This window comes from Heterodontus francisci, chromosome 17, assembly GCF_036365525.1.
Source record: "Heterodontus francisci isolate sHetFra1 chromosome 17, sHetFra1.hap1, whole genome shotgun sequence".
Classification (NCBI taxonomy): Eukaryota; Metazoa; Chordata; class Chondrichthyes; order Heterodontiformes; family Heterodontidae; genus Heterodontus; species Heterodontus francisci.
The window spans coordinates 78,575,817-78,589,260 of record NC_090387.1 but is presented as its reverse complement, the minus strand read 5'-3'; the positions used below and the strand labels follow the sequence as shown (position 1 = coordinate 78,589,260).

Below are 13,444 nucleotides of genomic sequence, written 5' to 3'. Positions count from 1 at the left end.
AAGTGCTGCAATGTCCACATTGAGTCTACTGAGCTCGTTGTTAATGATGGCGGTCTTCCGAGAATCGTTGATTTGTGTAAGGTCTTCCGACAGGCCAGGACACATAGTTCTGACGTTCCAGCTTGCAAAGCGAAGGGCTGGTACCTTCTTTCCTTTTTTCATGTTGTTTGGTGCGGTGTATCAGTCCACCTTTCGGGCAATGACCCTGAGCTCCAAGCACCCATTGAAGCAGGCAGACTGTGGCGGGACAGAACCTTATTGACCGGGGGCTGCCCGGTTTGAGGCGGGCGGTAGCTGTCCAGTGAGGTGCAATGACCTCTCCCACCGACAAAGGCAACCCGTGGCGCCCAGTTTCTACGCCAATTTATCTGGACTTATAACCCGTAACTGCTGCCTTCCGTGTTGTTTCAGTCGCTGTGAGGCAACTATGGAGTGACCTCTCCATGGCGCATGCCTGGGCAAATTTATGGAGGTTGAGAGTTGCCCAGTCGTCAAAACCCCCCTCTCGGCCTTTCTGGTGGGGTCCAAAGGAGTGCAGGACACGACGTTTGGCACCAGTATGGCTGCAGGAACTGCCGGAAACATGCCAAAGGTGACACATGACCGCCTACGGGGTTCCGCTCCGGATTTTCTGTTAGGGTTTACTCCCTTAGCCTTGGTCTCTCCCGAGACGCCCACAAGGCAGTGGGGTTGTTGGGGCCCCTACACAGGTGTAGGATGGTGCCGGTGGGAGGAGGGGATGCAAGGGGGAGGGGTAGAGGGAGGGGGTGGGGGGGGGTGCAGGGGAAGGGGGTGCGGGGTGAAGATGGTGCGAGGGGGGGCGGGCTGGGACGGGGTTGTGAGGGGGTGAGCTGAGAGGGTGGAGCAGGGAAGGGGACGGGGGTGGGGGGGGGGGGTGGAAGGGGGGTAAAGGGGGGGGGAGGGGGGTGGAATCTGGTGCAGGTAATAAGCCATTTCCTCAGTGCCCACCATCGACGTCCGGAAAGCTCATCCACGTCCTAAGGTTTAGACTAGTAATGCAGAAAAGCAAGGAACAAAATAAGGTTGAATATCTAGATTGGAAGAGGGCTAATTTCAACACGACGAGAAGGGATCAAGCCGGGATAAAGTGGAACCAAAGACTGACAGGAAAAACTATAATGAAAAAATGGGTTGTCTTTAAGGAAGAGATGATTCAGATACAGGCTAGGTGCAGTCCAACAAGGGTAAAAGGTAAGGGAACCAAAATCAGGGCTCCTCGGATGACAAGCAAGATAGAGATTATGGGCTGAATTTTATTTGCGCGCCGCGCTCAGAACTCAGTGGCCTTCCGTCACGGAAGTGCTGCCGACGAGCCCCCGCGATATTACACTTGGGGGCTCATTTAAATAGAGGGGGCGAAGCAGCTGCCCCCCCCCCCCCCCATGACATAGAGGGTGCGGCCACTGCATCCCCAGCAACAGAGTCCGGCACCACTGTGCAGGCGCCGGTGCCATTTTTAAAGGACTTTAAGCCCTTAACACAGTTATAAATTTATAACGGTACAGCAGTGCCGATTTTTATTAAAAAAACAATTATGGTAGGGAGGCACTTCCCCAACGCCCCCAATGGTCTTTTAATTGACCCTCATTGACAAAGATCACTTTAACCCCTACCCGAGCTTTCCCTCCCAACCTTCTATCATTTGCCCTTGAACCCCTTCCCACCATTCACACAACCAATAAAAATTGTTTTTCCCGCTCCCCCACCCCCCTCGCCCTGAAAATTTTATTCCTCCCCCCTCCCCACCAGGTTCTCGCCTTGGAGCTCCATGCGGAGTTCCGAAGGCACACGAAGGATGAACGGCGGCCGTGAAATTGGCCTGGGACGCCGCCACCTGCAGGTAAATTTATTTACATATCATTATTGTTAATTTACATATTTAGATGAAGGGTCTGCTGCCATGCGGGGGTGGGGTGGGGTGTGGTGCTGCACTGAGGCCCCCCCTGTCGCCGGTAATGTACGGCAGGCCCTTCTCGATGTTAGGGGTCGAGGCAAGCCTCTCCCCGCAGAATTTTACCGACTCCTGCTCTGCGACCCACGGTGTCGAGGAGCTGGTAAAATTCAGCCCTATGATGGAACAAAAAAGAGGGTGTATGATGCATGTTAGGTGAATCCTTCAAGTGAGAACCAGACCAAATACAATAAGTTGAGAGGGGAGGTGAAGAGGAAAATAAGACTGGTAAAGAGAGAACATGAGAATAGAATGGCAGTCAACATAAAAGGGAACCCAAAAATCTTCTACCAGCATGTAAATTGTAAGCAGGTAGTACGACGTGGAGTAGGGCCTATTAGGGACAAAAAGGGTAATATATGCTTCGAGGCACAGGGCAAGTCTAGCATACTTAATGAGTATTTTGTATCAGTATTCACGAAGGAAGAGGAATCTGCCAAAATATCAGTAGAAGCAGAGAGAGTAGAGGCAATGGATAGGGTAAAAATTAAAAGGGAGGAGGTACTGGAAAGGCTGGCTATGCTTATGGTAGATATGTCACCTGGTCTGGATTCTTGCAGCCCAGATTACTAAAGGAAGTCAGGGTGGAGATAGCGGAAGGGCTTGCCATAATCGTCCAATCTTCCCTGGATATGGGGGAGGTGCCAGAGGGTTAGAGAGTGGCAAATGTGACACCCTTATTCAAGAAAGTGTGTAAGGACAGTCTAGCAACTACAGGCCAGTTAGTTTAACATCAGAGATGGGTAAGGTTTTAGAAACTATAATCAGGGGAAAAAAATACAACAGGCACTTGGAGAGGTTTGAGTTAATTTAGGAAAAGCCAGCATAGATTTGTAAAAGGCAGATTGTCCTTGACTAATCTAATTGAATTTTTTGATGAAGTAACAGAGAAAGTTGATGAAGGGAATGCGGTGGATGTTGTCTATGTGGATTTTAAGAAAGCGTTTGATAAAGTACCACATAAAAGGCTGGTTAACAAAATTGATGTTCATTGACGAGGAGGGTCAGTGCCCAACTGGACAAAAAACTTGGCCGAAGGACAAAAAACAGTGAGACGTGGGGCTGCATTTTACAGGTCCGCCGCTAAAATTGGCAGCGGACATAAACAATGATTGTCCGCCCGTCTGGACTGCAAATTGTGGAGCCGCCGCGATATTGAACATGGCAGCTCATTTAAATGGTCAGGGCGGACCTGGCCACAGCAGCCTTTGTGCAGGTGCTGACGCCATTTTTAAAGGGCTTCGAGCCCTTCCATTTAATTTAAATATTTAAAGATATAGCGATTTAAAATTGATTCAGAAAAATTAAATAAATGTTTCTAGCCCCTCTCCCACTATATAATTCATTCCTTGCCCTCTTTCCCACCCCCACCCCCCCCCCCCCCCCCACCAAGATACTTACCTTGTCCACCTGACCTTCTCCCCGCCCACGGTTCATAGACTGTGAACTTTACCCCTTCTCACCATCCCCTACACCAATCAGATAAATTTGACCCCACACCCCCCCACACCACATTGAAAAACTTACCTGCTACCCCCTCCCCACCAGTGTTCCACCTCGGATCCCCGGACAGGTATCTGAAGACGTGGGAGTGCCGGCCACCTGCAGCAATATCGCTCCGGGAAGGACGGTGGGAGCGGGTAGGTAATTTATTCTGCCATTAACATTATCTTGCATATTTAAATTTGCCTTCTGTCGCCAAGCAGCAGGGGGGCCACCAGGAGGCCTAGCCGCCACCGGCAATATTGGGCCGGGCCATCCCGGCGTCGAGGCCCATAGCGGGTCTCTGCCGGAGACATTTTCCAGCACCCGCACCCCCCCCTACCCACCACGACCCCTGGTTGTTTTTCAGACTGGAGGATGGTCGACAGTGTGTTCCCCAAGAGTCAGTGCTGGGATCACTGCTTTTGTTTTGCTATATATAAATGACTTGGATCTTGGAATCGAGTAGAATTTCAAAATTTGCCAATGACACCAAAGCAAACAATGAGGATGATACGAGCTGCCTGCAACAGGACATCAATAGGCTAGCAGAATGAGCAGACATGTGGCAGATGGAATTTAATACATACAAGTGTGAGGTGATGCATTTTAGCAGAAGGGATAGGTAGAGGTAATATATATGTAATGGCACAGTTCTAAAGAATGTGCAGGAACAGAGGGACCTGGCGGTGCATGTGCATCGATCTTCGAAGGTGGAAGGACATATTGAGAGAATGGTTAGCAACGCATATGGGTTCTTGGGCTTCATAAATAGAGGTATTGAGTACAAAAGCAGGGAAGTTATGCTGAACCTTTATAAAGCTCTGGTTAGGTCCCAACTAGAGTATTGTGTCCAATTCTGGTCATCACACTTTAGGAAGGATGTGAGGGTCTTTGAGAGGGTGCAGAGGAGATTTACCAGAATGGTTCCAGGGATGAGGGATTTTAGTTACAAGGTTAGGTTGGAGAAGCTGGGGTTGTTCTCCTTGGAGCAAAGGAGATTGAGGGAAGTTTTGATTGAGGTGTTCAAGATTATGACAGGTTTAGATAAGTTAGACAAGGAAAAACTGTTCCCATTAGCTGATGGTACAAGGATTAGGGGACACAGATTGAAGGTTTTGGTCAAGTGAGGCAGGGGGTATGTGAAGAAGAACTTTTTTTTGCAGTGGGTGATAATGACCTGAAACTCATTGTCCACAAGGATGGTGGAAGCGGAAACAATCAATGATTTCAAGAGGAAATTGGATGGGCATTTGCAGGAAATAAATTTGCAGGGCTACGGGCATCAAGCAAGGGAGTGGTACTGACTGGTTTGCTCTGCGGAGACCCGGCATGGACCTGATGGGCTGAATAGCCTCCTTTATGCTGTAAATGAGTCTGACTCTCTATCCCGTGACTATCCTTGCAGTTACTGTGGGATCTGGGGCATGATTATGATGTTTTGTTGCTAAGGTGCTTGTCCCTGCAAGAAAACTGCCCATATGCGAGACTAGTCAAGTAGAAGCTAAATACTTTTAGTGGAAGTGTCTTCAGATGGACAGCTGTTGCCTATCTCCCAGTTATATCCACAAGTAGATCAAAATTGGCTCACATCCTCTTTTTGTTTTGAACAATTTTACAATTGAAGTTTGTTCAGTTGATGTTTTCTACAAAGTGTGAAATCAGGAGTTTGATGGGGGTCTTGAAGTTTTGACATAAAGAGATGGAGATATACTGGACAAGCAGCTTGCATTTATATAGCGCCTTTCACAACCAGTGGTTGTCCCAAGGCCAATTAAGTGCTTTTTGAAGTGTAGTCCCTGTTGGAATGATGGGAAACACAGCAGCCAATTTGCACACAGCGAGCAATGTGAAAATGAGCATAGAATCTGTTTTAACTGATGTTGCTTGATGGATAAATATTGGCCAGGACACCCTGGAGAACTCCTCTTGAAAGAGTGCTGTGCGATCCTTTATGTCCACCTGAGAGGGCAGACAGGGTCTTAGTTTAACATCTCATTCAAAAGACGGCACGTCTGATACAGCAGCACTCCCTCAGTACTGGACTTTGATGTTAGAGATTCACAGTGCTCAGGTCTCTGCAGTTGAGGTTGAACGCATGACCTTTGGATTCAGGTGGGAGTGTTACCAGCTGAGCCCCAGCTGCCAGCCTGAAGCTCCTGCTCCTGATAACTATCCTGACCCTGGTTGGAGAGTCTGGGAAGACTGAGGTAATTTGACAATGGGAATCTGTCCCCCTTGACACTCAGCCCACTGTTTAAAGTTAATAAAGGCCCCCTTTGGTGAGATGTTTCAGGGTGCAGCTTTAGCCCATGGAACCTGTAACATAGGTGCCAGCGCCTTCAGGGTAGGTGGGGAGATTAACTTGGCCCCAGTGCCCCTCAAGCGTTGACCTCAAAAGGATCAGGTACATGATGGGTTAAAATTAATCTCTCAGCACAATGCCCGTTAAAAACAGGAATTAATAGCTGTTGTTGTCTAGCGCAAAAAAGGGTTAAAATGTGACCCCGTATTGAGGCCCCTCTTGTAAGGCCTAGTCAGGTAGTTTCCACCCCTAGCAGACCCATGTTGCCAAAGCAGGTGCGGTTATTTAGCAGAGGCCTCTCTTGTGGCCTGGCTTTTGTGTTCTCCACCCGCTCCCCCCCTACATACAACAATCTAATGAGCTGTTTCATTGAGCTTATTTAGTGGGCAGCACTGAGCATGTGTGTATGTGAGAGCCTGGTGCACAGAGAGAGAAAGTGTTAGTTAGTGTGTGAGAGAGAGAGAGAGAATGTCTGTGTGGGAGAAAGAGACAGTGTAGGAGAGAAAGAGTGTGTCAGTGTGGGAGCTGATTGCAGACTTTCAGAGAGACAGTGTGAAAGAGTCAGTATGGGAGGAGGAGAGGGAGAAGGGGTGTCTTTGTGAGGGGCGACAGGTGAGATGGAGGGGGGATTCAGTGTGAGGGGCAAGAGGGAGAGAGGGGGTTCAGTGTGAGGGGCAAGAAGGAGGGGGGGGTCAGTGTAAGGGGCAAGAGGGAGGGGGTCAGTGTGAGGTGCGAGAGGGAGGGAGAGAGAGGGGTCTGTGTGTGGGGCGAGAGGGAGGGAGAGAGAGGGGTCTGTGTGTGGGGTGAGAGGGAGAGAGAGGGGTCTGTGTGTGGGGCGAGAGGGAGAGAGAGGGGTCTGTGTGTGGGGCAAGAGGGAGAGAGAGGGGTCTGTGTGTGGGGCGAGAGGGAGAGAGAGGGGTCTGTGTGTGGGGCGAGAGGGAGAGAGAGGGGTCTGTGTGTGGGGCGAGAGGGAGAGAGAGGGGTCTGTGTGTGGGGCGAGAGGGAGAGAGAGGGGTCTGTGTGTGGGGCGAGAGGGAGAGAGAGGGGTCTGTGTGTGGGGCGAGAGGAAGGGTGGGAGGTTCAGTGTGAGGAGAGAGAGAGAGAGAGAGTGAGTCAGTGAGGGGTGAGAGAGAAATTCTCACTTTCTCTACATTTCCTTCAAAAGTACTCTCTGAGTCAGATTTATTAAGTGAGCTCCCACTATGTGGATGGGATGAGTTGTTGATATTTTCTGGGTCTGAAAGAACAGATTGTGGATGTCTTTTCCTCCGCCGTGTGGCCAGCCTGTGGGCAAGCTGTGCGAAGATGCTGGGGACTGGCTGAGCTTCTCTAAGGTAGGACACTGTTGTCGGTGGGACCCGCCATCCATGATTAACTAAAACAGTTAAAGGTAGTATCAAGCTTAAAGAAAAAGCCTATAATTGCGCAAAGATGGGAGGCAGGTCAGAAGATTGGACAGAATGTAAAAAAAACAGCAAAGATTGACTAAAAGATTGATAAGGAAGGTAAAATTAGAGTTCGAGAGAAAGCTAGCTGGACAGATAGTCAGAGTTTCTATAGATATTTTAAAAAGAAAAGAGTTAACAAAGTGAATGTTGGTCCTATAGAAAGTGAGTCTGGGGAATTAATAATAGATAATAAGGAGATGGCAGATGAATTGAACAGATATTTTGCATCGATCTTCACTATTGAGGACACAAGTAACACCCCAGTCTTAGCTGTAAGTCAGGAAATGGAAAAGAGGAGGAACTCAAGAAATTACAATCACCAGGAAAGTGGTGCTGAACAAATTGTTGGAGTTGCAGGCTGACAAGTCCCCAGGTCCTGATGGACTTCATCCTAGGGTCTTAAAAGAAGTGGCTAGTGCGATATTTGTTGTGTTAGTTTTAATTTTCCAAAATTTCCTAGAGTCAGGGAAGGTTCTGCTGGAATTAGGGAATGTAACTCCTTTATTCAAAAAGGGATGGAGGCAGAAAGCAGGAAACTCCAGGCCAGTTAGCTTAACATCTGTCTTCGGGAAAATGTTAGAAGCTATTATTAAAGACTTATTGCGGGGCGCTTAGAAAAATTGAAGGTACTCAGGCAGAGTCAACATGGTTTGTGAAAGGGAAATCATGTTTAACCAATTTATTGGAGTTCTTTGAGGGAGTTACATGTGCTGTGAATGAAGGGAACCGGTGGATGTATTGTACTTAGATTTCCAGAAGACATTTGATAAGATGCCACATCAAAGATTATTGCAAAAAAATAAAAGCTCATGGCATAGGGGTTGATGTATTGGCATGGATAGAAGATTGGCTAGCTGACAGGAAACAGAGAGTAGGCATAAATGGGTCATTTTCTAGTTGGCAAGATGTAATGAGTGGTGTGCCACAGGGATGTATGCTGGGGTCTCAACTTTTTACAATTTATATAAATGACTTAGATGAAGGGACCGAAGGTATGGTTGCTAAATTTGCTGATGACACAAAGATAAGTAGGAAAGACATAAGGGGTATTGGTAGGTTAAGTGAGTGGGCAAAAATGCAAAGTTGTCCATTTTGGCAGGAAGAATAAAAAAGAAGCATATTATCTAAATGGTGAGAGATTGCAGAGCTCTGAGATACAAAGGGATCTGGGTGTCCTAGTGCATGAAGCGCAAAAGGTTCGTATGCAGGTACAGCACGTAATTAGGAAAGCTAATAGAATTTTATCGTTTATTGTGAGGGGAATTGAATACAAAAGTAGGGAGGTTATGCTTCAGCTATACAGGGCATTTATGAGACCACATCTGGAGTACTGCATACAGTATTGGTCTCCTTATTTAAGGAAGGATGTAAATGCGTTGGAAGCAGTTCAAAGAAGGCTTACCAGACTGATAGCTGGAATGTGCGGGCTATATTATGAGGAAAGATTGGACATGCGCTAGGAATTTAGAAGAGGCGACTTGATTGAAACATATAAGATCCTGAGGGGTCTTGCCAGGGTGGATGTGGAAAGGATGTTTCCCCTTGTGGGAGAATCTAGAACCAGGGGTCACCCATTTAAGACAGAGATGAGGAGAAATTTTTTCTCTTAGAATTCTCTTCATCAAAAGGCGGTGGAAGCAGAGTCTTTGAATATTTTTAAGGCAGAGGTAGATAGATTCTTGATAAGAATGAGGCCATGCTTGAGGGGCCGAGTGGCCTACTCCTGCCCCTAATTTGTATGTTCTTAAAGGGTCGAATCACTCAGAAATCTGATTTAAGCAGAAACAGGAAGAATATAAAATGCCTGGAGGTTTTTGTGTTTGCACATGTTTTATTTGTGTCAGCTGTGGCTCAGTGGGTAGCACTCTCACCTGAGTCACAAGGTTCTGGGTTCAAGTCTGGCTCCAGGGTTTGAGTGCCATAATCCAGGCTGACACTTCAGTTAGTACTGAGAGAGTGCTACACTGTTGGAGGTGCCATCTTTCAGATAAAATGTTCAACTGAGGCCCCATCTGCTTCTTTGAGTGGTTGTAAATGCTCCCATGACACTATTTCGAGTTCTCCCTGGTGTCCTGGCCAGTATTTATTCCTCAACCAACATCACAAAAAAAAGGTTGGTCATTCTCACATTGCTGTTTTTGGGAGCTTGCTGTGCACAAATTGGTGCTGCATTTCCTACATTACTACAGAGACTACATTCCAAAAATACTTTATTGGCTGTAAAATGCTTTGAGACTTCCAGTGATTGTGAAAAGTGCTATATAAATGCAAGCCCCTTAGCGGAAGTGTCAATAACCAGGGGCCATAGATTTAAGGTCAGGGGCAGGAGGTTTAGAGGGGATTTGAGGAAAAAATGTTTCACCCAGAGGATGGTTGGAATCTGGAATGCACTGCCTGAAGGGGTGGTAGAGGCAGGAACCCTCACAACATTTAAGAAGTATTTAGATGAGCACTTGAAACGCCTTAGCATACAAGGCTATGCGACAAGTGTTGGAAAATGGGAGTAGAATAGATAGGGGCTTGATGGCTGGCACAGTCACAATGGGCCAAAGGGCCTGTTTCTGTGCTGTATAACTCTGACTCTAAGTCTTTCTTTCTTTCTTGTATGTGTCTACTTGAAAAAGATGAATGGAACTTCGTTAAAAGGCAGATCCATTCATAAAATGATCCGCCTCCTTTATCTTGGGTAATTTTGAGTGACCTCTGTACTGAATGTCTTGGTTCTCAGACCCAATTGAATTCCTCACTGTATGCAGCAGTAGCTGGTGTATATCTCTGGGATCTCGCTGCTCCTTAGTGACCCTTATGTTGTGGCCTGCAGTAGCTATCCCCCATCAACATGAATGAGGCCATGCTGGGTCACCCCATCTCGATGATGTCATCAGACCAAATGCTGGGGCTCCAAGAAATGTAATTCTGTTGATTAAGTACAGAAACATGTGGAGGAGGAACACCCCCTTGAAATCTCTGTTCCCGTAACAGCTACACCTGGGAATTGTACTGAGCAGGGCTGTTTGACTCTGGGAGTCACAGTAATGTAGGTCATACCTAAAACTCTATTGTATCCTAACTCGCATCAAGTCCCATCCACCCATCACGCCTGTGCTTGCTGACCTACATTGCTGTTTTACAGTAACTGCCCTTGAACCAGACACGCGCTCATGATCACTGCTGCTGTGACATTGTCCAGCAGCTGCTGTTTCTGCCTCAGTGCTGCTCAGCGTGGATCCCATCCAGTTCCAAACTACAAACCTCAGGAAAGATGACAAACAGCTTCAAAAGAAAGCTAACAAAACAAAACAGCCTGACGGAAGGTCAGTGGCCAAGATCCCTGCTTGAAGGTAACAGAATAAATTTTACCATCTACTTGGGCATAAAACTGACATTGTGGAACATAGGAACAAATGGAGGCCATTTAGCCCCTCCAGTCTGTTCCGCTGTTCAATGAGATCATGGCTGATCAGTGGCCTAACTCCATATACTCGACTTTTCCCCATATCCCTTACTATATTTGGTTAATGAACATCTATCAATCTCAGGTTTAAACTTAACAATTGATCTTGCATCAATTGCCGTTTGTGGAAGAGAGTTCCAAACTTCTATGACGCTTTGCGTGTAGAAATGTTTCCTCATTTCACTGCTGAAATTTTTAGACAATCCCCTGGTCCTTGACTCCCTAACCAGCGGAAATAGTTTATCTCCATCTACCCATCAGTTCCCCTTAATATCTGGAAAACTTTAATCAAATCACCCTTAACCTTCTAAATTCCAGGGACTACAACCCTAGTATATGTAATCACTCCTCATAATTTAACACTTGGAGTCTAGGTATCCTGCTTGTAAGTCTATGTTGCACTCCCTCTAAGGCCAGTATATCCTTCCTAAGGTGTGTTGCTCAGAACTGCTCACTGTGTGGTGTAAACAACGCTTTATATATCTGTAGCATGACTTCTACTACTTTGTATTCGAATCCTCTGATATAAAGGCCAGCATTCCATTTGCCTTTTCGATTATTTTCTGCATCCGTACATGGCATTTTAATGATCTATTTACCTGGACCTCCAAGTCTCTTTGGACCTCCTCTGTTTCTAGCCTTTCACCTTTTAGAAAGTACCCTGTTCTATCCTTTTTCGATCCAAAGTGGATGACTCCACTTTTGCCTACATTTGGTAAAGCTATGGCAATGGATTTCATTCACTTCATTTATCAATATCTCTTTGTAATTTTTTTGCTATGTGGATGGGCTGCCCGCTACACAATCCACCCTACTTGTATTTCTATTTAAATCGACTACTCATTTGATGCACGACACCAGTTCTAGACTCAGGAGGCCGGTTGAAAATCTTCACCAAACTCTCTAATTACATTTGATTTCAGGGTTATTATTATTGATAACCTAGTGATGGCGTTGTCAGCAAACGCAGCCTTTAGAAAATGTTGATGGGGGAACTGGGCAGATCTGATGGTCCAAAATTTATTTCTTAGGTAGGTTCTAGGGGTCATGCCCCTTCCAGGAAATGTTGTTTTCAGATATGGCATGTTTTGTGCATTTTCCTGCATTTTGAATTGTGATTTTGTATTTTCAGCCAATACTAATTCAATCCAAATGCATATTAAATGTTAAAACCAAAGTAATTGTTGCATGTTGCGGTTGACCATTCATTTATTTTTTGCACCATCTGGAAATATTACTCAGACTCATCTAAACCATTAAATTCTTTAAAAAAATAAACACAGCAGCTTTTTAACTGACGCAGAATTTAATGTTTGACCCTGACTATGATGAGTAAGCACTATATTACAGAAAATGGTTTATTGTTTCAGAAACGTTTTACTAAACACCAACCAAAACTGTTTGTGTACGGAAGATTAAGGGGTGATCTAACTGGGTGTTTGATGATTAAAGGAGTTGATAGAGTAGATGCAGAGAAACTATTTCCTCTTGTGGGTGAGACCAGGACAAGGGGGCATAACATTAAAATTAGAGCAAGGCTTTTAGGGGTGATGTTAGAAGCACTTCTTCAAACACAAGGTAGTGGAAATCTGGAACAGAACAAATTCGAGGGGCTGAATGGCCTACTCCTGTCCCTATGCTTGCAAATCTTCAAGCAGTAAAACTGGAGTGGCTTACCTCTAGATCAGATCAACAAAGAGGTGGTATTCAAAGCTTGCTGCGATGGGTTTTAAATGGACATCTCACCAGAACAATGGGAGAGGCTCTGACGGGCTCAATAAGCCATCATTCATTCTTTAAAAAGATTGTCACATTTTCCCCATTCGTTCTGCAGCTTCTCCTTCCAGTTGTTCACAATTTCTTTTTAAGAATCATCATTTTAGAAAAACGCTGGCCAATTTTAGCAATGAATTTACTGTTTTCCTACATTGCAGCAAAAACATGCAACATAAGGTCATTAAAAGGACACCATCAGTGGTTTAATTGGTGTTGGGCAATATCATTTGTGGCTACGATGGCCCAGTAATTCTAACAGATAACTAATGCACTTCTAGTTCAAATGGGATGAAGCTATGTGTAAGAATCTTGTGAAAATACTAGGCAGAGAACTTGCAACACATTTGTGTGCTGCTATCAGGAGCATTACTTCATCCTGACAGAATTCCAGTTCCCATTGTCATTCAGGTTTGAATGTCCTCATTAGACAAGTTTCACAAATCCACACTGAGGCCAGTACATCCTGTCAGAACAGGCCTGTCCTGTCCAATGGTGCATACTGGCCAACTGCACAACAATGTTGACGGAGGCCGAGGTCAGGTGGGTTCCTCAGGCTGCGCAAAGGAAGTGAGGGAATGTTAGACCCAAGGAAAAAGAGGTGAGTGGTTTTCAACAGAGTGACTTGCTAGGCCATTCAGAGGGCAGTTAAGAGGCAACAATGTCAGTGTGAGACTGGAGTCACAGACCAGGTAATGACGTCAGGTTTCCTTCCCCACAGGACATCAGTGAATCAGTTGGGATTTTAAGACAATCCGACAGCTTCCTGGTCACATTTACTGGTCCCAGCTTTTTGTTGCCAATTTTTTTTAAAATTGGCAGTTTGAGAATTTGAATTCATTGAGAGTTCAAACCACACTTTTCTCCAGATTGTTAGCCCAAGCCTCTGGGTTATTAGCTGAAACTATTAATCCTTTAAAACGCATGCACTGGGAAGTAAGAACTTCATGTGAGTGTAGCATAATGGGTAAAATTCAGCTTCCTTTGAAGTTGATCTGTCACCTTCTGAC

The 13,444-nt window shown here is 45.8% G+C and overlaps 1 protein-coding gene across 8 annotated transcripts in view; it reads left to right on the top strand.

Annotated features, from left to right (window-relative positions):
- The window catches only part of elmo3 (engulfment and cell motility 3), a 201,421-nt gene that overhangs the window by 127,720 nt on the left and 60,257 nt on the right, over positions 1 to 13,444 (top strand). Inside the window, exon 1 of one of the 8 annotated variants that reach the window (XM_068049750.1) lies at positions 6,864 to 7,093. The exons of 6 other annotated variants lie outside the window; for them this stretch is intronic. In XM_068049750.1, coding sequence (XP_067905851.1) covers positions 7,016 to 7,093 — 78 coding nt within the window. In that variant the 5' untranslated portion in view covers positions 6,864 to 7,015. Of the gene's footprint in view, positions 1 to 6,863; positions 7,094 to 10,475; positions 10,549 to 13,444 lie in introns of those variants that run through there. One more of the 8 variants, XM_068049751.1, reaches the window with a different exon arrangement.